The following is a 26,994-nucleotide window of genomic DNA, read 5'->3' on the forward strand; positions in this document are numbered from 1 at the left end:
AACTGATCAATTTGTAGTGACCTTTGCATGAATGGGAGTGTCCAGGAAAACCGTTTGAATGGTCACTATGGCGCATGCGTCTAACATCGGCAAGGCAGCATTATAATGTGACGCTAAACCAAAAAGCTTACAGCTATAGGATGTAACTGTCAAAATAAAAGCGCAGAAATGTCCGCTTTAAGGAAAACGTGAAATATTGACTTCAGAGGCCTATAAATAAAACGACCAAAGATACCACATTAATCATTTAAATGCATTAAAAAAAATCAAAGTCTGATCTAAAAGGGCTTCTCTCTTTTTTGAGAAGGATAATTCCTCAGTTATTTATGAACACATGTGAAACAATAACTTTTGATCAAGTGTTTGTTGTCGTAATTCTCACTTGCCTCTATGTGTGTATGTACCATGTAAATACATAATGAAATATTAACCCTCCAATAGATTGTATAACAACTTTTATTTTGAAAAATGTAAAGACCGGATATGTTTAATGATTCTGTTGAGCTTGACACTAAGAAGGGCAACTAAGCAACGACTGGAGAAATAACATCGGGAGCCCGGCATACTGTAGTTCCTGCCTGAAATAATGTCTTGTATCCCGGTGCTTTACTCTTCGAGGTGACCGAGGTGTGAGCAGCAGCAGCCGGGATGGCGCTGGTCACCGTCCAGCGGTCGCCGACACCGAGCACCACCTCCAGCAGCCCCTGTGTGTCTGTAAGTATCCGTGAACTAGTTTGACATTTTAGCTCAGTTTCTTTGGTCTGTCACGGCAATACTGCTGCTCGGGGTAGTTATACTGTACATGGGTGGCTAACTTAGCTGTTAGCATCATACTATAGCCTAAAACAGCCTTCTCACAATCCTGCAGAGGGATGCAAGTTTGTCTTCCAAGTTGTTTAGCTTGGTGCAAAGTTAACTGGCTCAGTTTCATACTAAATGTGTCATGTTTTTGCAAACTAACTACAACTTAGCTACATAATGTTATCAGTTAGAGCTCGTTTGTTAACTAACTTCCTCCAGGGGGACATACAGTTATATCCGAGGAGCCACTTGACAAACTAAATGGGAGTACAAGTCATTATTGGTGATTTTTATTCTATGGTTATACACGTGGAATATGCTGCCTTCCGTGACTGTCCAAAGTACAAGAACCACACCTACACATTGACTACTATTATCACTGGTTAGTGGAGTGACAGTGAATGGAGAGGAGCTCCCTGGAAAGCAGGTTAGTGTGACAGGCCTGTCAGACCCTGTTGGACGCAGTGGGACAGTCCTCTTATCCCCTCTGGCACTTTGAGGCTTCCCACTTAAAGGCTCTTGACACAGACTCAGGCAGGGTGATGGTGTGGCTGCCATAGATAAGATGCCATCACCCAGGAATATGATAAATTGAGCACAGTGATATTTGTAGCGGCTGATGTTGGCTACTCTGTCAGACTGACTTCTTCAAGGACACATCTCGTGGCCGAAGATTCTGACCCCTGGTTAATACAACATGACAGGAGTTCAGCCACATGCATCTCTATTTTGCCTTCGTGTTTTGCAGAGACTGACTAGTATAAAGGGCAGTCTGATAGAGAATCACATGGAACAGCCATGCAAATTATGGAGAATGGATTAGGAAAATCCCCAGCAGAGAGATGGTCATAAAACATTAAAAATCATATAACGGCTTTATAACGATGTTTTATAATTTTGCTGGTTCCAGGACATTTGAGAAAAGCCTAAAAAAACAACAACATGAAGTATTTACACAATCTAAATACATAAAAGTTCATACAACGGCTGCAGCACATGTCACGTAATGGCATTACAATTAAGAGTTTTTATTATTATTATTATTATTATTATTATTATTATTATTATTATTATTAGATTATGGCTTTTGGAGACATTTGGACACATGTCCATTAAATGTTGACCAGTCTGCGACAGATCAAAGGAATAGCACCTACATGAATTCTGATTTTAAATGATTGTATAATTCTGAGACCCAGCAGTGAGTGTTTGTAGCTTTGAGGCAGTCTTTGAGGTTACCAGCTGCTTGTCATGAGACCCATTCCTGATGGGAAGCAGCCATGTGAGTGCTCTTGTGAGATGTCTGATGCTGAGAGGAGGGATCGGGGGCTGGGACAGGGGCAGCAGAACAGAGCGGTGTATGGAGGGAAGAGCTTGGAATGAGCTCCAAAAAGAAGGATGAACAATCATGAGAGGCACAGCCGGAATGCCATTGCAGGGCTTTGCAGAATCAGGGCTTTGGCAAATTAAACACAGGTTTCATATTATTCTCCCATAAATTAATACAGCTTGCATTTGCTTTCAGCACAGTGGGGAGTAGCCACCCTACAGTGGTAGTGTAATCTGCCTGGTAGCACACCAAATCCCCTCTTCTCATTGGCTGAAAGACCACTCCCTACACATCTGTGCAGTGTCATGGTAACCATGGAGATCAGCCTGTGCATTATATCACAGCCATGGCTAGACTTATTATGGCATGTTGTTTTCATCACATACAGGAAGTATACAGCCCCTGCATTCATCAGTAATGTGTGTGTGTGAGTGCTCTGCAGTGGCGTAATGGTATAATAGTATCACATTTACCTTAGAAATCTGCTGAGCTAGGCAGTTTGGCAAGTGTGTGTGTGTGTGTGTGTGTGTGTGTGTGTGTGTGTGTGTGTGTGTGTGTGTGTGTGTGTGTGTGTGTGTGTGTGTGCGCACAGGAAGAGTTTGAGTCCATGCATGGGCTCCTACTTCTCCTGTGTCACCATATTTCGTCTTGAAGGCTGGCTGTTAGGCTGCTGATGCAGAGCGCATCTTTCAGCCAGCTGACTCTCCAGGGGGCCAAATGACATCTGTGGTTACGGACACAGGAAGATGACAACTCCATCATTCCTCCTCAAGCTTCTGCACTTCCTGACCTCTTCACCTAATCGTCCTCATCCATTATTATGTATCATCACCATCATTCATCCGCACCAGCATTAGTCCCATGTCTTTACCTATCCCTGTGTGTTCATTCATACTGTATCTGGGGTTTTGTGTGCGTGCGTGTTTTGGCTTGTGTAGTAGCCAGGATCGACAGATTGATGCCAAAGAGAAAGTTCCCTGAGTTTTGTGAGGGATTACCGAAACAGGCTGGGATTAAAAATTGTGCGTGTGTGTGGCAAACTGTGCTGGTTGCAGTAGAGGGGGAGGATGATTGCATTTTTGAAAAGAGAGACAGAAAGGGGAGGGCACGGACACTCAGTCTGTTTCAGCGTTATCCCTGGTCCCTGCTCTGAGTCTCAGTAAAATGCCACGCTGGCCCTGCCTTGTAACTGAAGTCACAGATGAAAGGCTTGACGTAGGTGCCCTAGCCGCCAGCCAATTTAACAGTCTTTTAATGCGAGGTTAATTGAGTCTGACTCAGCGTGTGATGCAAATAGCCTCTCAAATCTCTTTGGTCAATGTGATACAGTGTGTCCTGTCTGAACTGCCAGCTGCTGGTGAAGGACTGATGTGAAGTGACACAGGCATTTCATTTTCATTTCAATACCCATACAAAAAAAAAAGTAAAACGTCTGTAGGGTCTTGGCTTGGAAACCAGAGAGTTGCAGGTTCAAGTCCCCGAATGGACCAAGTTTGGACTGTGGACTGGTACTTATCCCCCCCACACTGCTCCCCGAGCGCTGATAATATAGTAGTTGCCCACTGCTCCTAATACTAGGTTAAATGCAGTGTCTAAATGTCACTTTGTGAGCTATGCTGTGATGTGTGAACATTAAAAGAGGATTACAAATCCTTCATTTCTAGTTATTTTTCTAATTTTCTGTCTGTCTCTCTCTAGGAGTCCGGCAGTGGTGAGGATGACCGTCGCTCGCAGCCCAGAAGGTGAGACCACTTCCTGTCTTCTCATACTTCTGGAATAACTGTTCTTTCACACACTGCCGTTCAATTGAGTCACTAGAAACTGTAGTGTAGTGTAGTGTGAGACCCCGACCACTAGGGGGAGACGGTGCATCAGATTTGCAGTGTTTCTTCAATTACTAAACCACATTTCCAGATATAGTTCTTAAAACATGTGTGCAATTGTTGCTTTGATTTTATACAGTACAGCACAACACTTGATTTGATTTGATTTTGTACCTTTTACCTCTGATACCTTGATCAACAAGGCCCTCTACAGAACTTGAATGAATTTCATAGACTTTCACAGGGCAAGCTAAACGCATTTGCTTTCTGTTTGTGTGAGAGTTCACTTAGTGTTTGCCTATAACCAGCTGCTGCTAAACATGGAAACTCACACAGAGTCTGCCCATGGAGACGGTAGCACACAATCATTAAACAGGGAGTGGTCTAAACAGCCTTGTGCAGCTTTTGTGGACTAATCTAAGCTTTGAAGTGCAATCTTGTCTAGCTGGTAATGTGCATTATCAGCAATAACTAATAGTTTTAAGTTAGCACTTGTTATTACCGTCTGTACTGTTTATTACAGCAGGTAATGAGACACTGCAGTAAGACTTGACAGATATACTACAGTGTTCTGCTGAGCCTAATACAAACTGGACTGTTTATATCTTGCTTTATGAGGCCAGTGCAGACTGAAGGAAACGTTGCAGTCCTATCAGGAGACTGTGGACATCAGACACAGGGTACCAACTGAGTACTTAGAACAAACTATAGGATGTTTGTGAGAAACACCGCTACAGATAATGACATATTTCAACTCCTGCTGTCTTTTGAATCTGTCAGTCTGTAGCAGTGTTGTCTCAGCTTTGAACAGAGCAGAGTTCCACGTTGTCAGAAGGAGATTTAACTTATTTATTGCATCATTTTCTTTTTCTTCACCCTTGGGCTTTGGCTGTTGCCCAGCATCACTCTCGGTTTTCGTTCAGGCGTGCCTTGGACACAGTCACACTTCATGAGCCAAGCGAGACGTTGCCTGGCAAATGCATCTGAAAAAAGCCGGTCAGGCTCCCACTGGTCTAGAGTTGTTAAGGGGGTCAAAGCCTCCGGTCCTGAGCTCATTCACACAGCCGGATAATGTCCACTAACTATCAGGCTAAAGAAACTTTCATTCTGCATGTATGCATTCGCTAACAAAGCCATAATATTAGTGAGACGACTCTTAGCAGCATCTTGAACCGGTTGCATCTACAGAGACATGTAGGGGTGGGTGGTAGCAATGTGCTTATGCTGGATCTACACTATTACATATGTAACAAGACAAAAACATGGATGTATCCTCTATTGTTTAATGTGAACTTCCTGCCTCACACCCATATATGGATTTGCACTAAAAACAAATCACTTTTTTCCTCAGCACGTGGCCTAACCTTTAACCAAATTTAATTCAAATTTGTTGCAATGTTTTTAAGAAATGCTGCTCACCAAAATATGGACAAACTGGCCTTAAAGCATGACCTCATTGGCATCGGGAATTATATCGAAGGCCCATGTACACCATATGAATAATCATTTCAGTTTATGATTGCAACTGGCCCAGAATGAGCCGAGGGTCTCTTGTGCAGCACCTATAGTGCACGAAACCTGAAACAAGAAAAGATTCTATGGTATGTCACACATAAATGAAAATTGAAACTTGGTGATATCACTCCTGCAAGCCTTTAACACACCCCAGTAGTGCCCAGAAGGACATGTGGTCCCAATTATCTGTTAGGTAATACAACAAAGCAGAAGCAGCTGGTGAAGTCATACCCACGGATACACACACACACACATGCACACGCACACACACACGCACACGCACACACACACAGTTAATTCCCCGTATGCCTAACATCATTATAGTCCTATTTGACTATTTACCTAGATCGCCATTTGCTAAGCATTAGCACAAATCCACACACACACACACACACACACACTCGGAGAGCCATGCAGGGTGCAGCCAAGGGCCTTGCTGAGTGACCCCTAATGCACATTACACAAGAGCTGAGGTCCAATTAACTCCCCACCCTACATATGGATTCAAGTAGCAGGACGCGGCCACTATATCGAATAGGAGCCACTGAGACTGAGGGGAGTTTTGGCTTTTGCAGTGCATTAATATTTTTGAGTATAGTATTTATAGTCTTGATTTCTCGCTCTTCTCCAGAGTCCTTGTATCTTTTCTCTTTCAGTTATTCAGTTGACTACTCACTGACTCACACCCTGAATCTCTCCCTCTTATTATTCGTCAACGTTTCTTTCATACAGACACACAAACAGCTGTCTGTACTCCCTGCACCACTCCAATATAACCCTACTGCAGTGCAATAATGAATCTCTGCCACACACTGTTGCTTCAGGACTGACACTGACTGTCAAGGACAGTGTCTGAGAAACCTCTTTTCTATCCAGAGTTGCGAAACTTACATTTGAAGTTAAAACGGTTGGAAGAAATGGTGACAACGTCTCAACTTTGTTCTTGCTGTGGCTGCTGGTCATAAGAAGTGCTTCATATCCTCCTTGTGACATTGAAACATATGCTGTTAAACATCGGTGTTTTTTTTTTTAAAGCCCACCTGTAACGAGCCACTTGTCAGTGACAGTCCATGCTTTCAGTTCTCTTCTCTGTTTGGTCTGCAGAGTGCCTGTAGGAAGCAACACCATCTGCTATCTTAGTCAGAGGTGTGTCAGTGTATTGTAGATACTGTGGGTGAGAGAAGAAAGAGGGGCGGTGTTTCACTGTTCTCCGTCTGACCTTGTCTGTCCGTTGTCTCCCTGCTGTAGAGCATGTCACGCGGTATAGGTCAGTGTAGTGTTCGATTTGAGCTGAGGTCTCCGTTATCGTTTTTTGGATAATAATACTAAAAAAGTAATGTAGTGCTTTTGAATGTTCTTCTTATTTTAATGGCTGTAAGAATCTGTTTGGGTGGCAGGAGGAAGAACTCAGCGAGAAATAAAACGAGCCATTATTTCCCACCAGCAGACCTAACCTAGTCATTCTGACACTTCCCTGATCAGAATCATTAGTATGCAAGTCTCTTCCTGCACTTTTAAGTATGCGTGTTATTGACTCGTGCATCAGCTCCCACCCAGATGCACGCAAGCAGAGCAGGTTCGCCAGGCCAAGAATTTAATATGTCTGCTATTGGAACCGCAAGAAGGGCAAGATGCAGTAACGAACACCAAGCCCAGGAACACCATCTGTATTCACTGAGCACCATCTCCTCGTGTGGAGACATGCTGCTCGAAGTTTTTAGGCTGTTCCTCAACTGTAGATACCACACCTGTCTCCTGTCTTCTTACAGTTAAACATAGACATAACATACTCCCTGGCCTACAATGGCATACTGTATATATCAGTTTCCCACCACTAACAAGAGAGATTGTGTATATAGAGCACAGTTACACATGGAGTATGTCATGCTCCAAATATGACACTGCTATAAAGATTCATGAAATAATGCATCTTGTGTTACAAATAAAATGGTATAATGGATGGATATGATCATTATAATACATAATGCAACAAATAAGTGACATTACATGCTGTCACAGAATGTTTATTTCAAAATACAGCACGTGTTGAAGTATGGAAATAGGATTATACTAACAACAGCATTGGGCAGATGACTTCTATAAGGTCTGAAACGCAAGAAGATATTTTCAGCTGGTGCTTCTGAGCTGCAGCACAGTAAATGTTTGGTTACCGTACACGGGCTACTTCTGCTAACAGGTCCGTCTTTGTCTGTCTTATCTGGCTGTTAAGAGTGCTCGCTGTTCCTCCAAGGTTAAGTGCTCCCATCGTCACCGTGTGGGCCGAGTAGTCGGCAAACATTTGAACTGCAGGCGTTGCAGTCCAGCTGTTCTTTGCTTTGTTTTTATGTTTGTTTAAAGGTTTTGAGGCCAGGTGTTTTTACCTGGTGTTGCTGACTTTTCTTTTACTTTTAGCATAATTGGGATGACATGGGGATGTGTTTTTAGTATGTTGTGTTTAAGGGCTGTATCGAAGAGTTGGAAACCTCAAAGCTTCCTTCATAACACTGACATTCTTACTCTTAATTTAAGCAATCAGCCACGATAGGCCGTAATTTACAGGGATTTATAAACAGCTGAATGTTGTTGCTAGACATTTCCAATAACAATAAGTCAAAAAGTCAAAAAGTATTGAAGGAAAGTTAGATTCCAAATTTTCCAAAATTCACAACAAAATATTCTGCTTTGATCCGATTCGATTTGTTGCTTTTAGTTAAAAACTGTTTTATATTCCACTGGCCGCACATAAAGGGAGGCACACACAAGTTATATTTATTTATTTATTCAATTAATTTTGTTAATGATTTCGTGTGGGATTCTTTTTATTTAAATGTTCAAACATTCAAAACTTTATTCAAAAACCTCCATAGAAGCTTTGCATGTAAAAAGAAAACAAAAAACTTTATTTTTAAAGGTAGCGTAAACCATAGTGCAGGTCATATAGCTTTATTGTAAAACAGTATGCTCACAGTTGCACATGTCCAGCTCAGCATACGGTAAACAACTGGCTTCATGCACTCACACACATGCACTGTGAAATATACACAGCTACATTACGACAGCATCTTTGAACTGCATGTTTTTCTGCCCGTTCCCGTCATGTGACAGAGGAAGACATGTAGCGGAAAACGATTGTGCAACTTGTCCAGGTCTCAGCTAAACACCACAACAACATCTCATGTAACCAGCGCACAGACAAAGAAGTTCCCACCGACCGCTGGTACATGTGAGGACACTAAACAGAACCACATGACAAGAGCACTAGAGCTGCTGTGTGTGGATGTTGTGGTCACAGTCGCTGGCAGAGCTCATTGGACAACCTGCCTTGTGATGCAAGAGTTGTTGATAGGAAGGTGAGACGGAGTAAAGCTTAGTGTGACGGCAGGAAGTGGGATGTAATCAGTTTAGCTGGGAAAGCGCACGTGGAGGTCTAGTGGTAAAACATACATCGTCACCTGCCACATATTTACTTTCTGCATGAAAATGTCCGATGAAATAGTTACAGCCTCTTTATACGAGTATATTGTGTAAACTTCTGTTTAATGTCTGATATCTTGACATCTTTGCACATGTAAACAGAACAAAACAATAATAATAAGCGGGCTACAAGTAATAAAGTGACCGTGTTCCTGTCTTGTAATTTAACCATGAAGAGAAAAAAAGTTACATTTTAGTTGCGAGAGGTTAAAGTTTTAATGAGTTAATATATATATATATATATATATATATATATATATATATATATATATATATATATATATATATATAGTTTTTGATGAAATTGTAATTTCAGTAGGTTAGAGTGCATACACGATTCTTCTGATCTGTTACTACACTTCTGTGAAACCCTGCAGCACCTTGCCACAGACATTCCTGTAGCGTTGTGCTTTGTGTCTTTGCTGTTATTGTGGTCCCCAGCTGTTGTGACCAACGGTAAATTGACATGAGCAAAAAGAGAAGAGGAAATATGTCAGAGGAAGAGACAACATAACAAGCTGCAGTTCTGTTGGCCAGAAATGTAGCTATGAGGTGAGAATATGAGGCCACATTGGATAAATTCAGATACTTTAGCTAGAAACAGTTAATGTGATCCATCCTTAGTCTAGAGCTTTCGTTTACTATAGTTGGTGTGTGCAACACGTTCAACTACAGTTTCCTCACAGCTCAGGGGTGTTCATAGACCTAGAACACAAGCGCACTGGGCAGATGACAGTGAATAACAATGGACTGGAGACATTGTGTATCCGAGGTTGTGTTGTATAACATACAACACTATTAAATATAATTTAATAGTGTTTTCTTTCTCAGTCAAACTCCTTATTGATAACTGCTCTGCTCTGGCAAAAAGCCAAAACACAAAGCAGACCTTCCATAAACATAATAAGAGAGCTTAGCTCCGCTGCATAGAGGTCATTTGCCACAGATGTTTTAGATTTGTTCTTAGGCTCTTGGCACACGCTGGTGTTAATATGATGAGGGGGGGCTTCAGTTTTACACTGTTTTTCAAATTGTCGTCCGCTTACATGTCGGCCGCCAGCAGAATATAAAACGTTTAATAGGCTATAAAATGAACCAAAAACATTGTGTCCATCTCACAGCATGCAGCATGCCAGTTGATACTTAGTGTCCTCAGACCACATCATTATATGAAGGCTTGTTTCTCCCCAAGACGGTACATCTCCACCGTACCTAGATACTACAGGCCTGCTTCTGCAGCCGCTCAGTCTGTATAACTTCGGCCTGTTTCTTTTTTTTTGCCCTTTATGTAACTTAACCACAAGGTCTGTGTGTTGGGAGAAAAGGGTGGAGAGCAGACCAGTAAAGTCTCCTCAGTGAGCTCACTGCCAAACCAAAATCCCATGTGGGTTTAATGGACTCTATTTTATTAGTTTAATGAGCACATCCCCTATTGACCCTGCTGTACCAGGACACCCACTTAGTTTTTGGACAGCAGTTGATTCTAACAATATTACTATTAAAAACGTATTACTCAAAAGTCTTGACCTACAGTATTATGTAATCCATCACGGATGGGCAACCGTGTGCCATGTAGCACCAAGAGTATGCAGCTTTTAAAGCAAACACTACAGGCGGTGCATTTTCTGATACGCACACCCTCAGCCAGAGAGGAGGAACTAAACAGTCTATTAACCTGCTGAAGGAAACACTGCATGGTGCACGGCTGCACACACACTGCATGGTGCACGGCTGCACACACACTGCATGGTGCACGGCTGCACACACACACTGCATGGTGCACGGCTGCACACACACTGCTCTGCTTCAGCAAGTGTCGATGCAGAAGGGCTGCTGCTGTGGGCGGTCGCGCCTCCCTGTTGTCCTCATTGGCTCCCTACTTTTCCCCGACACACATGTCTCCAACTCCTCCTTCCTACGACTTCTCCCGTGAGAGTTTGACTGAAGTCATATGTCTCAGTACTCTACTTGGTAGAGGATGTGGTCTGTTGGGATGGACATTGTTTAGGAAACGGCACGGACACTTGATTGGGACATCTTGGACAGCCAGGCGTCACCGTCGGAAGCAGGACAACGCGTGCTCGACCTTTACTGAACTTATTGCGACGGAAACACGATTTGGTAACCAGTGACTGCTTCGCGGAATATTTCATCATTTTCTAGTGTTACGACTATTAACACCCAAAGAAGTTGTTAGACGTCTTGACATGGCAGAGCGCACGGCTGTGGGAAAGGAGTAAAAGCTTTTCTCTCGGACCAGAAACACCTGACACCCCAACTGCGCTCCCACCCGCCGGCATGACCCTCGGCGCGCGGTCTGGATCCGACAGCTCGTCGGCGGACAGCTTCTGCTCCTGCTGCGGGGCCAAGATGGTGCCATACTTCAGCGAGGACGCGGTGGTGTCAAACAATCACATCAACCAGCTGTAAGTTTACAAAGTGACACTTTAGATACGCTCTGGAGTAGACGAGTGTGAGAATGTTTTATACATTAAAACATGAACACATTCAGTGACAGGGTCTCCTTTCAAACTAAAGATCTACAGAAGCTGATGACACAGGAGCACACCTTCACTCTCAAAGGGGAGTTACATTGAAATGACTGTATTTGAATTGCTGTAGTGTGGATAGTGAGACTCTTGATACTACATTTAAATGTGGACTTCATGTGGACATTAGTGTACGTATTTAGGAGATGGAAGTCAAAGTAACACTGTGAGTAATCGAGCATGTGTAACATTTCCTGGTGACGTAGCAGGGACTTACTCATCCTGATGTTCCCTTCTGACCTTACTAAGACATAAAGGATCTGCGTGTAGTGTGACTCATCCTACCTGTTTCACAGGTACAGACTCACTGAATACGTGGACAGCCACAATGCTACATCACCTCATCGTCATATCAAGAGTTCCTGTGGGCCATCTGTGTCCCTCCCTTGTTGTTTGTCCAAGGCTGGGATATTGTTTGTTTGAACTTGTGAGTGTTCGGTGTGATAACCAGAGTTGTTAAGTTGCAATTAAGACCTTTTAATTAAAGTTTTAGAGAAATGGCAAAAAAATAATTAGCCAAAGAAGAAAGAGGCAGCAATATTGTTTAAAAAAAAAAAGTCTGTATCTTTGTATAAAATGTGGTGTTTAACCAAAAACCAAACATTTAAAGTTTATGTTGGTAGCTTTAACATCGTTAGATAATATTTATTATGGCCTGCATCCATTTGGCTTGACACTTTGTTTAGGAAACCAGGAAAGAAGCGGCTGAATATCTCTCGGTATAATTCTTAGCACATAGTTTTCTATGTAGTCCAGTAATAAGTTGAACTGTTGCCACTGATAACATTTTGTGACCTAAAACACAAAGTTAACCCCGTGTGTCACAGGTCAGTCGACTGAACTAAATCTATATGTTTCTTGCTTCATTAATTCTAATGCGGAGATTGTCTTTGCTGCGATGTGAGGGAGTTAGCGATAATTGATCGTATCTGCGATCTTCAGCGTCTGCAGACATCAAGCCAATTTGAGGTAAAGGCTTCTTTTTGTTTGAGATTTAAAAGGATTCGGTTGACTTGCGTAGATGCGGTGAAGACAAGTTTTCCCTTCAGGACGGATCAAAGGCGAGTCTGTTCCAGTGTTTCCAACCGCTTATGTGGAGCTGGTTCAGATAAGCTTAGCGAATTTGGGGGAAACTTCAATGTAGAAATTACTGCAACTGGATTAAAAGATAATGAAATCAACATGTTCCACAAAATCAATTCATTTAGTTCCCGTGTCTGTGTTTTGCTGTTGTTTTTGTAACATTTCCGAGCCGTCAGTAATTGGTTGTTCCCTGCATGAGAATTGGCCTTCTGTGGCAGTATTCAGGAAAGTCGAGCGCAGCCTGCGTCTTGATTGCATCGTTGTTCAGCTGTTGCACACATGACTGTGCAGTGAGGCTATTGAGAACTGAATATTTAGTTGTTATTAGGGCTGCACCCAGTCTTTAAGGAAGTAGTTTAAACGTGAGTATGCATACGGATGGTTTATGGGAAGATGTTACTGCCAGACACAGTGAGTGTGCACTGGCAGGCGCATGTTTCTAGTACATAGCAAACAGATGTGGGAATCTTCTGATTTCCTGGTTTAGTTGGCCACATGGCATGATGCTGGTTGATTGTTTTTTCATCACCCCTCCCTTTGTATTGCTCAGGATGGCCCTCATCCGAACGCAGGGGATTTCTGTCACTTAGTGTGTCGGCATGTTTAATGTTTGTGTCTGTTTGTTTATAGTGTGAACGCCTGTATGTGCCTAATGTTTAACCGGCGGGTTGACTGAGTAATTAAAAGCCTTGAGGCTTTCCATGGAGTTAAGTGTTACCTGTGGCTAAATGGCATCTAAAGCACCATTGTTATCCCACCAATTTTAGAAATACCGGTAAACCCTTCTCTTCCGCTGCACTTCTGAGCTTGTGCTGCGTACGTGTTCTCCAAAGAAAACGGATGACACCGAAACGTGTGAGTGTTTGTGAGGGAGTGTGATATCTATCTACAATCAAGTAACCTACATAACTTGGTTTAAGTTTGTATAATTAAATAAATGGCACGAGATCAGACCAGCTGTCTACCTTCCCAGTGTATCCTAGTAGTCCTGTTACCTGTATATTGTCCCGCTTGTTACACGGCTACTTTCTAAAGAAATCATTTGTTTGACACTAAATATTGATTCCATTTTATTGATTGAAAAGGTTTTTTATTGCTTCGCTAAAGAACTGTGTCCATAGCAATAACAGACCGTAGAATGCTGTTATTGACCAATCAGAATCGAGTATTCAACAAAACCGTTTCTCTTCATCAGTCCTGACCCTCTTCCCCATAATCTGCTGTGAAAGTGTAAATAGTCTTGAACTTATTTCTCGGGCAACATTCCCATAATTGGACCGTACACCGAGAGTTAGATGACGTGCAACACGGGTCCATGGACGGGATGTTGCAGTTAGGAGTGGTGGGCCTGTACTTCATGACGCCCAATGAACTGAACTTTTGTCTCTTCTCATCCATCTGTCACTATCCTCTGCTTGTGACATTTTCTCCATGGCCGTGCCCCACAAGCAGCAAAGCCTAACGTGCACCTGTGGACATGTAGAGACACACAAACACACACACACCAGCTAACTCCCTGTCTTTCCCATTGGCTTTATCTGTCTCTGGTGTGAACTCATAAGGCCTTAGTGGGGCCTGCCCTCCATAGAGCCAGGCCCTATATTTATCCCACTCTCCTCCTAAGAGTGACTATTATGGGCACAAGCAGGAGGGGGCAAGGGGGCGGGGGGCGGGGGGGGGGGGTCACCCAGTTATCTGCCTACTATGTGGAGTGGACCTTACATAGTGATGATTGTGTCTGGGACTGTTGCCCTAACAAGTACCTGCTGCCCTAAGCCCAAAGCCCGGGATGGCTGAATGCAAAAAGATGACCCACCCACTCTCTGCTACACACTCTGACTGAGTCCTCTTTCTTTATCGCCCACCCTTCACTGCCCATTCCTCATTCACACACTTTGTGAAGTCGGATTTAGTTGAGTCGTTGACCTTTTTTTAATTTCCCCACTTGTTTTATCCGTGTGATTTAAATGAATTACAAATGTACCCGATTGAATCTCCTCAGAGTACAGGCAGCTTTATAACAATGAACGTTTTCAATGCTAACATCATGACAGGGTCTCATTAATGCAGAACCTTGCAGAATGGATCCACTGTCGGTCTATAACCCAAAGAAAGCAGTCTCTATAATCACAGCACACGCGTTAGTGTTGAACCTCTGCAGAAGGCGCTCGCTGCCCTTTCAAAGAGAAGCTTCTATGTACAGTAAGTCGGTTGTGCTATTCTGTATGCAGTCTATCAATAGCTGAGCCTTTTTAAAGGACTATAGTATTTTTAGAAAATGTTTTTGAAAGTCGTTCCGTCCCCCACCTCTCCAACTGTCAGGCTTAGATCCTACTTTTCTAATTTGCCTGTCTTCTGGAGTAAAGTGGTGTTTGCGTGCATGCACGTGCATCGCCTTCCATGCCTGCTTTTCAGGGAGAGTGTTATATTACAGATGACATTGTACATTAGCACTGCTATATATGGTCATTGCCAAGTACAGTAGAGTACATGAGTGTGTGTGTGTGTGTGTGTGTGAGCAAAGTCAGACATTAGCAGGAATTGAGGAGAGCGACAGAAATGAAAAGGACGAAGTTGTGAGGAATGCAGAAAAGAGGAAGCGACAGAGAGGAGACTGAGAGGAAGCAGCTGGGTCAAGGGTGGGTGGGTTATGGGAAATAAGCTCAGCACAGAGCTTTGTTTTTGCTGTACGCGTCTCCTCATCCTGTACATCCATGGTCTCAGCAAAACTCAGGAAGGACAGTTGGATGGCTGGAAGGATGAAGAGATGAAGTTACAGAGAAAAAGGGCACGACAGGAAGCCTAAATGGCAGACGGTGTGAAACTCAAGTATTGCAGAACCTGATGAACTGTAAAAGTTGGGTTCATTGAGTGCAGACTTTCAGCCTGCTGCAAGATGGATTATCCGACACAGTGGTTAACCTTCAAAATAAGCATATAGACCAATTGTTTGTGCAATTTCAATATGTATACATGTGGCTGTGATGTCATCACCTCTCTGATCTTCACTGTTTGCGTGCGTGTCAGTTCCGTGTCTTAGTTTCTGGCCCCGGCAGGCTATGAAACCATTTGTACGAAATTTGGCAGAAAAGGTCGGCCAACTCCCTCGATCTGTGTTTCTTCTAGGAACACTTATATCCCACAGTATTTGTTTTAATTGTGTTATGGGCAAACTGCAGTGAGCTTAAACTGTCACTGACCTCCTGAAATAAATCATTAACGTCTTTTGGATAAGTGTTGAATGGAGAACAGCAGATTATTGAAAATACTATTGAAATGCTAGTAACCGTAACAGTAACCAAAAAGGGGGTCTCTCTAGAAAACGGTTAAACTCTGAGACCCATGTTTGGCTGGCTGTCAAGATTGTGGCTGCACATGTTCCTGTTCCTAGAAGGGCTAAGTGTTTGCCATCTTTATTTGCGGTCTCAATTTTGGCAAAACCCTGCAGAACCAGTACACCCAGTGTGTTTTGTTGTTATGATAGATTCCTACTTGGTCTGCAAATGCTAATTAAACATTTAAATCTTGGTTTCTTTTCTTTCTTCTGTAGCTGTAGTGCTTTTGTGTTGCTCTCTGCATCCACTGAATAAACACAGGAGCACCATTGACTAAGTGCCCGCTGTCTAGTTTCCACACGTCTTGCTTAGCATCATCATGGTTGTGGTTAACTGGTCCCATGGCTGCCATTTGATATGGTCATAACTGGCTGCAGAAGTAGGTCTTCCAACAAGTAAGTGTGAGACCAGTGGTGTGCGCACACACACACACACACACATACACTGTTGGGTATCCAGTTGAAACACTGACCTCAGTTTATTATGCGTCCTCCTCAACGCAGTGACTTCAGTCACAGTTAATAGGATTAAGTGTTCAAGCGAGGAACAGAACTCCGTTTGATACGACCTGCTTTGGTGTGGAGCGCTGTGTGCTGGCCAGCTCTTATCTCCAGCTCAAGCATTGTGGAGGAGGGGATTCACTCAGTCTTCCTTTTCGGACCCCCGGTTTCCTCACAATCCCCCCCCCATCCCTCTCTACTGGCAGCTGCTAGTGTAAGTCAGTGTGTGTGTGTAATCCAGCTGTGTGGAGGAGCAGAGAACATTGTGTCCTGAGTTCAAACTGGGGCTTGGATCCTGTTTTTTATTTTCATTGGTCTGTCGGCTCTAATTCGGGAAGACTGGAGAGCAGAAGCCAGATGAGTGGATCATTGTGACACTGACATAGGCCCATGCCAACACTTCTCTGTTCCCTGTCCCCATCTGGTGACTATTATAAGAAGTTGGGGTCAGCAAGTGCAAGAAAGTGACAAACAAATCGCATAAGTTACACAAAAGACCAAATGTGATTAGATAACTCGGAAGGACTCTCTGTGTTTGATGCTTCATTCATGTCTTTGTCTTTTTTCCTTCCCTTCCAGTATCAGTGAGAGTTTCCTCACTGTAAAAGGTGCAGCCCTGTTCCTTCCCAGGGAAAATAGCCCCACGCCTAACTCTGCACCACGCATCAGCCAGCGCAGGAACAAGCACACAGGTAAAGAAATGCGCACACAAATGACAGCTTGAGCTTCTCCCAGTGCTGACTCTCCGCCTCAGAAATGAACTCCTCCCTTGAGATTGAATCGCGTTGTGTGTTTTCAAATGCACATTCCTCTACAGCATCATCAGTAACAGCTGCTAATGACTTAAAGCTGTTTCACAACAAGGCACACGAGTTCACTGCTGCATGCCATGTGGTGGCCACATTGTTGTCAAAGAACACACACGTAAAATGTCTTCACACTTGGACTAAGGATTACAATTTAAGACTCAGAAAAAGAAAAGTAGAATCTTCTGCCGTCTGTGAATAAAGACGGCCTTTGTAGTTGGACCTGTTGTGATGTGAAATGGGAGGTTGATGACTATAAAAAGCATCAGAAACTCTGTTTCAGAAATAACTTCCACAGAAGTATTCATCAGGTTCAACGTAGAGACTCCAGTGTGAAGCACGGGGAACTTGATACATTATCTGAGGTGTTATCTCAACCTTTAAATGCTAAGAACACGAGTGTGGTCCAAGAGGAATTGAAACTAAATGAGGATGTTGAAATCCTTTCTATCCAGGTGACCTCCAGAAACATCTCCAGACCATGCTCACTGTGCTGCGGCCGGAGGACACCATCCGACTGGTTAGTCACACAGACACAGACACAGAGAGAGAGAGAAGCAAGGTGTCCTTGTGATCAGGGAGATTATACTCCAGACAGAGTGGCCGGTTTCAGTTCTTTTGTTAGCAAACATAAAGAACTGAAACTTGTTGGAACAGTTGGTCTGTCTACACTAAGAAAGAAGCTCTTGCATAAAGCATTCACTACTAAAAGTATTTAAATTAATGCGCATTCTTGCCATTTTGCATCTTTGAGTAACTGATGCATCTCAATCATCGTCTTCTCTTGGCTCATATCTTCCCCCCCCCCCCCCCCCCCACCCTTCCTTCGTGTCTCTTCGCAGGCTGTGTGTCTGGAGAGCGCCTACCCTCAGGTAACCCGCTACATGGTGGTGGTCTCCACCAATGGTAGACAGGACACGGAGGAGAGCATCGTGCTTGGCATGGACTTTGTCTCCTCTGATAGGTCAGTGCCACAGCAACAATGCGTTTGCATAAACACCAAACACAACAATACACAAACAATTATGCATCTTCAAGTCTTTAAGTGGCAGTAATACACTTGCTGAGTGCTTGATACTCCGCAGTATTTAACAATACATAAATGTACATTACATTGATTTCCTCTTCTGTTAAGTGTTTTAATGTTGTCATGGACACACCCCTGTATTATGTCAAACCTGTGTGTCTTGTATTGTTGTTTACTGTGTTGATCTTCCTCCCAGCTGCTGTACAGTGGGTCTGGTTCTACCTCTGTGGAGTGACACTTTGATCCACTTGGATGGAGACGGGTAAGACACCACACCTACCTGCTTCCTCTTACTGCTCCCTGGGGCACCTGACTGGCTGCTCTGATGACTCTTATTTAGTCATTTTATCGTAAGCCGATTTGTTGGTGTTGTAAGATGGCTATAAACTAATTGCAGAGCATCCCATTTCTAATCTCTCTCTCGCTGTGTTGTCACAGGGGGTTCAGTGTGTCCACGGTGAACAGGGTTCATGTTTTCAAGCCAGTGTCTGTCCAGGCCATGTGGTAAGCACTATTGTTTTTCAACAGATGACAGCTATGTGATGTTGCATTTAAGTTAACGATGCAGGCTTAAACAGACCCATTGTGCCCCCCCCTCCCCCCACACACACACACACACACATTGACTTTGGCCTCAAGCTCTTTATCTTCTTTTTACTGTTTCTTATCTTCCTTTTCCTTTTGTTTTCTCTCATTGTCTCTCTGCCTTCCAGTCTTTGTTTGTCTCAGGCTGCCTCTTAATTTCCGTACTCGTCTTAATTTCCTCATTTGTGACTTTGCTCTACGCTTGACCTCCTTCTCCCTTGAACCTTTCTTGGTACTTTCATTTATCTGCAGGTATATCTCTGTATTTTGTCTCTTCATTGCTGTAATATTTCCCTTCTGTTGTTTCTCTCACTAATTATTCAACCCACCTCCCTTGTTGTATTTCTCTTGTCGTCATTATTCATTCCTCGCTTGTCTTTCTATCAATTTCCACCTTTCTTTTCCATCTCACACAATGCATTGCCTCGTGTTTATTCCTTTTCCCATTATAGCCTCTCCTGATTTTAAATCAGTCATTTGAAGAACACCTTTACGTTCAGTCCAAATGTCACTCTGTTATCTTTTTATCCTCGAGACAACCTCTCAAGAATCCTCTTCCTTCTCACTGTCTCAGGTCTGCCCTCCAGTCACTCCACAAAGCGTGCGATGTGGCCCGCTGCCATAACTACTACCCGGGCAGCCTATTCCTGACCTGGGTCAGCTACTACCAGAGCAGGGTCTCCTCTAACCAGGTCTGCGTCAATGAGTGGAACGCCATGCAGGACGTCGAGTCGCACCGTGCCAATTCACCCGTTCTCTTCACAGACCTGTGAGTAGAGAGCACATGACCACACACACACACACACACACACACACACACACACACTGATGATGGGATATCTGGAATATAGTTTGAGGGGCATTCCATACAGGAGTCATTCTCACATGTCTTCATTTTGTATGCCAGAGTCACACAGCCCCCATTGATGTATTGTGCAACATTCCTATGGAGTGAGTACATTACTCTGGAAATGTTAAGTCAAATAATGTGTTGAATGGATAACAGTTGTTGTATTAGCATTTTGCGAACAAAAAGAAATGTATTGGGTAAAGCCACTACTCTTTATTAGACATGGGCTGCATTGCGTAAGCGCTTCACATTTGCAGACAACATTGCTGAACTTTTACAGCTGAATACTGCCGGCTATCAGTTATCAAAGCCTTGGACTCTGGAGCCGGGGTCACATGCTGTCTGAAAGCTCTCGGGGCAACAAGAAGCCAAACAGAGAGGCACAAATGAAAACAAAAGCAAACGTGCAGGCGCGGTAGCAAATGCTGAACTGTGTGCAAATAGAGACGTGTTGATGCACACATACAGTGAATCTTTGTGACAGAGTTGTCAAGAGATCCACAAGGGAGCATAGAAAGTAAAGGGAATGACACAGGCTGCTGGATTTACATCTTTACTAATAACAGGGAGATTCCCCTCCCTGCTACTTAGTCACGTGCCTCGATACCTATTTGGAGTGTCTCCCACACACACACACACACACACACACACACACACACACACACACACACACTTCAGAAATCTTCCACTGTCCAAAATAGCTTATAGAGGCTTTAGACGGCTTGATTTACGTTTGGAAAAATGGAAACCAGACAGACAAATAGGTAGACCCACAGAGTGAGTGACAGGAGCAGGTGGTAGGCAGAGAGGAGGCAGAGGATGGAGGTGTTTGGGGGGGGGGGGGGGATTAAGGAAGTTATTCTGCTACATGCACCTGATGACCCTGGACTGAAAAGAGAAATCAAGGAACTGCCTTATTTACCGTCTGCCTGGAAACAGAAATACTTGACACACAGGGTGTGTTTGCACTTGAGTGCACTTATCAGTAAGATTGCCACCCACGCTTTATGAGCTCCGCTACACACATCCAAACACATGAAGTCTGTGTTTGTTGACCCGAACAGGGTGACTGCCAAAGCCACATGACCTGCCAGTGGTTGTTGACATGGTGGTTTATGTTCCTGTGTAGTCATTGGATGAAAGGTTCAGATAGCAGGAAGTGGTTTGATCTTGGCATGTTTTTGTGTTTGTGTGATTTATGATGATTGCTGTGAGTTCCCGTAGACTACTCCTCTACCAGCGAGTCAAGGAAGTGACATAGAATTTCCACTCTTGAGTTGCTCATTAGTGCAATTCATTGTGTCGTCATACATGCGCGTACTTTCATCCCCTCTTTTTATTGTTCCGTCTCTTTCCCTGACCAGCCATCGCTCCGGGCTGTCTGTGGGCAAGTCGAGGCTTGTTGTGACGGTTTTAGGACGGTCGGTAACTAACCCGTATTTGTTGGCACGAGCGACTCGGTTCTCTTGCTCTTAACCCTGTGGACCCCTTCTCTTGGGGTCAGTGAGTCATTCAGCATTGAGGTAAACAAGCTGACTCATTCCGATTCTACAACACCGATGGATGCTTGTTGCCATCCCACTGCCCCTCTGACCCACACTGCTGTGTACTATTAAGGATCCAATAAGAGGCAAAACAAGAAACAATTAGATAACGTAAGAAGGAGAATCGAGGAGACAAACCTAGCTTCTCTCTCCAGAGGGGTAATTAGGCCACTTGTTGATATCGGCAGTGTCACGTCCAAAGGGCTAGAAGTGGTTAGAAACAGAGCCAGGCACAACAACAGGCATTCTCTACAAGGGGACTTTGTTGTGGATCGCCGATGGGCCAACCTCCTCACATTTTCTGTTCCCTCTCCAGTTTCTGAGAATCAGACAAAGTGGCAATTCTCTCAGCGAACAAGTAATCTCATTGAGAGTAAAGAGAACATTAATCAATGAACAGAAGCAAAGTGTCATTCCTGTGACTGTAAAGGTGTTTCTGTGTCCAAAAGTCTTTTGTTTTTTTAGGCGAAGAGAAAGTGGTGGTGGTCTAGTTGTGAGTTCACTACCAGGGCTGCCACCGTTGTGCCCCTGAGCGAGGCACTTAACCCTGAGGGACTGTCCCTGTAGTTGGTACACATGTAATGTAATATTATGTGTCTGTGTTTGCAGGCCCACGGAGAGGGAGCGCACAGAAAGGCTGATCAAGATGCGCCTCAGAGAGATCATGATGCAGAAAGACCTGGAGAACGTCACCTGCAAGGAGGTAAGAGGCACATGGGATTAATGCGGGGATATTTAGTCGGGTGTGGCGTATGTCTGGGTTTTTGCAAATGCAGCTTTACTTCTTAAGATGCCAAAGTGCCAATTTTCACCATCATACCAGATCCGAACGGAGCTGGAGATGCAGATGGTGTGTAACCTGAGGGAGTTTAAGGAGTTCATAGACAACGAGATGATCATCATCCTGGGACAGATGGACAGCCCCACGGAAATCTTTGAGCACGTCTATCTGGTAAGAACCTTTTGAGCCATTTGGTCTTAGCCATCGAGAAATACAATATTATCAGATCTACACCCGATTTATCACAAGGGTCATGTTCAGTAAGAGAACAGTCAATTTAGAAACCTACAGTTGGAGGTTTAAAATGAACGTGCAGGAACCACGCTCAAAATATCCGTTCTTATTTGTTTTGCTATAACTTTTAAGTTCTGACTCGTTCTTAATTGTTGTATGTTGAATATGTTTGTGTGCACTTTGATATTAACTGGACGTTTGATGTCTCCAGGGCTCTGAGTGGAATGCCTCTAACCTAGAGGAGCTGCAGAACAGCGGGTAAGAATAGTTTTTTCAGTCCTTTCAAGCCACCTGTTGTTGCATTGACCTCCAAAATGGTTTGCAGCAATGCCTGAGCCATGTGGTATTAGCTAATCACTCATTATCTAACCAAATATGAGTTCATGACTGCTTTATTGACAAGAAAAGGTCAGCAAGTCAACCTGCCTCTTCCTGTCTCTCGTGTAGAGTGCACTACATCCTGAACGTGACCAGGGAGATAGACAACTTCTTCCCGGGGACGTTTGAGTACCACAACATAAGAGTGTACGATGAAGAGGCCACCAATCTGCTGGAGTACTGGAACGAGACCTACAAGTTCATCGCCAAGGCCAAGTAGGCTTAAACACACGCACACTTGTCCAAATATCCTCTGGTTCTTAATCTTGTCGTCCAACACGATTTCTCTCTCATCTGTGTATTTTAGGAAAGCTGGGGCCAAGTGTCTGGTTCACTGTAAAATGGGTGTGAGTCGCTCCGCCTCCACAGTGATCGCCTACGCCATGAAGGAGTACGGCTGGGATCTGGACACTGCCTTTGACTACGTTAAAGAGAAACGGGCCGTCACCAAACCGAACCCTTCCTTCATGAAACAGCTGGAGGAGTATCAGGGAATCCTGCTGGCCAGGTGCGCTTTCACGTCGCAGCGTTTGCACTACACGCAGGTTCTTTAGGGAGCATCACGGTGCTAACCAACTGTTGTTCTTCTTTGCTTCCACAGCAAACAAAGGCATAACAAGCTGTGGCGCTCGCACTCCGACAGCGACCTATCCGATCGCCCGGAGTCCATGTGTAAACCTTCGTCTCACTCTCTGGGCCGCTCCAACTCGCACAACAACAATACTTCCTCCCCCTCCTTGCATCACTTCCTGGGCGCGGCTGTGCTGCAAGCGCTTGGTGCTGAACCTGAAGACTCTGCCAAGTCGAACGCCACACACACCTCTGACTCACACACGGACTCAAACGGTGTGTGTGACTCACCGTGTCAGGAGGAGGTCGGATCAGATTGTGCAGACCCCCTCCTGCTTCCCCCCCCCAGACCCCAAGCAGCCACTGTAGTCCCAGAGGAAAGACTGGACGATTCGGCGAGTGTGACTGTCACGGTGCCCGTAGCTCTACCCCACCCTCCACCATCACTCCACATCGTACCTCCTACTCCTGAACTCCAGCGTGCTCAGCGGGCCCCTCCCTCACATTTGTCCATTTCAGTGCCGAAACACAAACCGGTTGAACTGTCCCTCAATTTGCCCGAGCGAAGCAGCTCTGAAGAAATCTCTCCTCTCACTCTGGGATCCGCTGACTCTGACACAATAGACCAGTCCTTATCAGATTCAACAAGTGACAAGCACAGCCCCGTCAGCCCTGCACACCTCACTCCCCACCACCTGGTTCTTCCGCTTGCCGCCAGTGATGACAACAACAACCCCAGAGAGTTACAGACAGGCGGCGCCTTGGACGGCCGTGGCGAGGCCGATGGGTCGTCCAACCACAGCGCCGACAGCATTGACTTCTTCAGCGCCAGGGAAAAGTTCCTGGGCCTCGCCCAAGATGGCAGATCCCAGACACTTTCTGAGCAGGCGCAACAACGGACATCCTTGTCACTTGAGGAAAGCGAAGAAGCTAATGAGGAAGAGGAGCAGGGATGTGGGACGAGTCAGGTACGGGATCATTCAGCTTCATCGCTCCATTAACATTTGGTCTTTGCTAGTATAACTTGAGGCAAGCCAGACCTTGTGCTGTGTGTAAGTCAACAGTGGGTGTACATGGAAGAGTTGCTCCGGTCTGTTCATACAGATGTCACAGCAGCGTCACATTTTGTAATCATATTCTGGACTGCATATTATACATAACTAAATTCACATTAATCATAGTGACCCCTGCTGGGTGACGAGAGGATAGTCCAGATGATGTAGATACATGTGTCGCTTATTTGTTCTCTTCTCATTTTCTTATTCAGTCCAAAATATGGGTGCTAAATATAAAGTTATAAAATGATTGACAGAATTATGCCCAGAATGCAGAAATGACACAAGACTATGACTAATATTATCTACACATGTGTCTCTCTCTTTTGGCCTCAGGCGTCTCCACAGTCTGAAGACGGCGTTGACAAAGCCAGCCCTGACCGAACTCATCAGCCTCACCATGACAACGGAGTATCAGTCCGCCATATTGTCACAGAGATTGAAGCCATATCCCACCCTGCCTCCTGCCTTCCGACCCCTCCCTCCTCCTCCTCCTCCTCCTCTTCTTCTTCTTCGTCGCTCCCGCCATCCTCCCACAGCCCTCAACTCATCCGACCAGAACATCAGATGGAAGCAGAGACTTCTGAAGCCACGCACGGCTCTCTAACTCCGCCTTCACACCCGCAGTCTCCCTCCATGCTGCCGTGCGATTGGCCGGCAGGCTCGGTGCGGCGAGCCACCAAGCAGCTGGAGCAGAAGCTGAGGCAGGAAATGGAGATGACTGCGCCTCAGCGATCTCCGCTGAATTCCCCCAGCGCTGAACACCCTCCTGTCAGACTGTCACTGTGTCCCCTGAGCACTGAACATACTCCCCTTCTCTTCCCTCAGGACTGCACAGAACAAAGTAACATTCAGGGAGAGAAGTCCAAAGATGGAGAAAAGCATACAGGGTCACAAACGGAGCTCAACTCCTCAGACACGGACAACCTCCCCGACCCTTCATGCTCCCCTGACTCTGATATCAGCCAAGCCTCCGGTGCTATACCTATCATCATTGAACCCACATCCATAGATAGCCATATGCTCATATCATCACTGGCCACTAGTCAGTTAGAAGAATCATCTCTGGATACCTCAGCTCAGTCTCAAAGACGGAGCCAGCTTCACAGCCAAAGCCAGCAGCCTCAGGCCTGTTCAAACCAAATGAGTCTGGATGATGTGACAGTGCAAGAGTCAGACACAGATGAGAAGCTGGAAAGTTCCCAGGGCAAGCGAGGGGGCTGTGGCCCCGACTGTGACGCCGAGAGCAGGCTGGCTCGAGGCAGCCAGGAGCTGGAGAGGATTCAGCAGACACTCAAAGAGCTGCAGGCGTTCCTCCATGAGGGCGTCAGCCTGGAAACGACAAACTGTCAAGACCAGGGGCTGAGAGACGTTATGGAGACAGAGCCAGGACTTTGTAAAGGGTTGAGTTCGGAACAGACCCCTCCAGGCCCCCGAGAGAGACAAGAGGGGAAGAGTTTCTTGGAGCCGATGGTGTGGCACAGAGCCATGGCGCTCGAGGCTCGTATCCGCCAGGCGGGCCTCACACCTCCTTCTCTCATGAAGAGGTCGGCCTCCTTAGCTAAACTGGACTGTCTGGAGCTGTCAGCCAATGACCTCAGCGACTTGGACCTGAGGACACACACCAGGTCGATATCATCATACTCCCAGGACTCTTTCTCTATGTCCACATCTCACCCCGACGACACTTGGAAGAAGCAGAAAGTGTTGGCTGGAAACACTTGCATTAAAAAGACAGGTTTGTCCCATGGCGGCAGGAATCTTGCCGAGTCATCCTCATCACCATCCCTCTGCTTCTCCTCCGCGCCTCATCGTCCAAAAGAGGACACAGGTGAGAGGGAGGAGCCAGATGGGAGTGGCGTGGTCGCTCTAACACGTCAGCAGGGGAGGGGACACTCATCGAGACGTCGCAAAGGCTCCGCTGAGAAAAAGCAGCGAGCTGCCACTGTGCTATACAATACCATGTAACCTCAGTGCAATGGACTGGAACGGACACGACTGGAGTCGTGCAGATGTGCGAGAAAGGCTGCATGATGTGTACGGATGTGTAGCAGATAAACTGGAGACCCTGTGTATCCTCCACTGTATGTTTTAAGAATTGAATGACGAACATATGTTTGCATGTAAACCACTGGATGTGTTGTTTTAACTTCAGGTTTGTATGTACAGTAATGAAATATGAATGTCCAAACCAAGACTGAACCGGTGCATACTGTATGCACTCCATTATGTCCGTCTCCCTTTTTTTTTAAGAAGCGTTAGTTTTCAGTGTTTGACCCTCGCTGCCTGTTCAGAGTTTCTAAAACTACGAGAGGGGCTTTTTCTCCAAACATGCACTTTACTGTTTTTACATGATTTTCTTTTGTTTGTGATCTGTTTCTTACCCCGAGGACGATTATTTTGCACTGATCTCAGTCGACTGTGTTTTTCTTTGACAAACGTCTTTATTCAGATTTTTAATTGAACCAGGACAAAGCTGATATCTTGTTTTTTTATTCAATTCTTTAGCAGTTAATAAATGTTAAGTTTATTTTGACTGTTGTGTATTTATTTATTGTGTTCAGGTGTGCTTCGTCTCACACACACACACACACACACACACACACACACACACACACACACACACACACACACACACACACACACCCTGACTATGAGCTATAGATGCTGAAATTTGACCAAATGTACCGGTGACGTTACTGCCACCTGCTGGCCAAGCAGAGCACTACAAGTTTACACCTTTCAGCACTGGAG

General features: G+C 44.8%; 1 protein-coding gene across 3 annotated transcripts; it reads left to right on the forward strand.

Moving 5' to 3' along the window:
• The first annotated feature begins 564 nt into the window (after positions 1–564).
• ssh2a (slingshot protein phosphatase 2a) lies at positions 565–26,776 on the forward strand. 3 transcript variants are annotated; one of them, XM_029446141.1, is made up of 15 exons: positions 565–714; positions 3,830–3,873; positions 16,990–17,102; positions 17,672–17,736; positions 18,059–18,180; positions 18,440–18,505; positions 18,682–18,747; positions 19,403–19,597; positions 21,832–21,925; positions 22,046–22,174; positions 22,449–22,495; positions 22,685–22,831; positions 22,923–23,123; positions 23,217–24,153; positions 24,577–26,776. In XM_029446141.1, exons 1-15 carry the CDS (start codon positions 649–651, stop codon positions 26,206–26,208), a joined length of 3,924 nt encoding a protein of 1,307 aa, XP_029302001.1. In that variant the 5' UTR covers positions 565–648; the 3' UTR covers positions 26,209–26,776. The 3 variants fall into 3 exon arrangements, with proteins under 3 accessions (XP_029302001.1, XP_029302000.1, XP_029302002.1); XM_029446140.1 differs by lacking the exons at positions 565–714; positions 3,830–3,873 and adding an exon at positions 10,854–11,369; XM_029446142.1 differs by lacking the exons at positions 565–714; positions 3,830–3,873; positions 16,990–17,102; positions 17,672–17,736 and having other exon boundaries at positions 18,106–18,180; positions 18,440–18,593.
• Positions 26,777–26,994: the final 218 nt, after the last annotated feature.

The sequence above is a fragment of the Cottoperca gobio genome, chromosome 13 (assembly GCF_900634415.1).
Source record: "Cottoperca gobio chromosome 13, fCotGob3.1, whole genome shotgun sequence".
Taxonomy (NCBI): domain Eukaryota; kingdom Metazoa; phylum Chordata; class Actinopteri; order Perciformes; family Bovichtidae; genus Cottoperca; species Cottoperca gobio.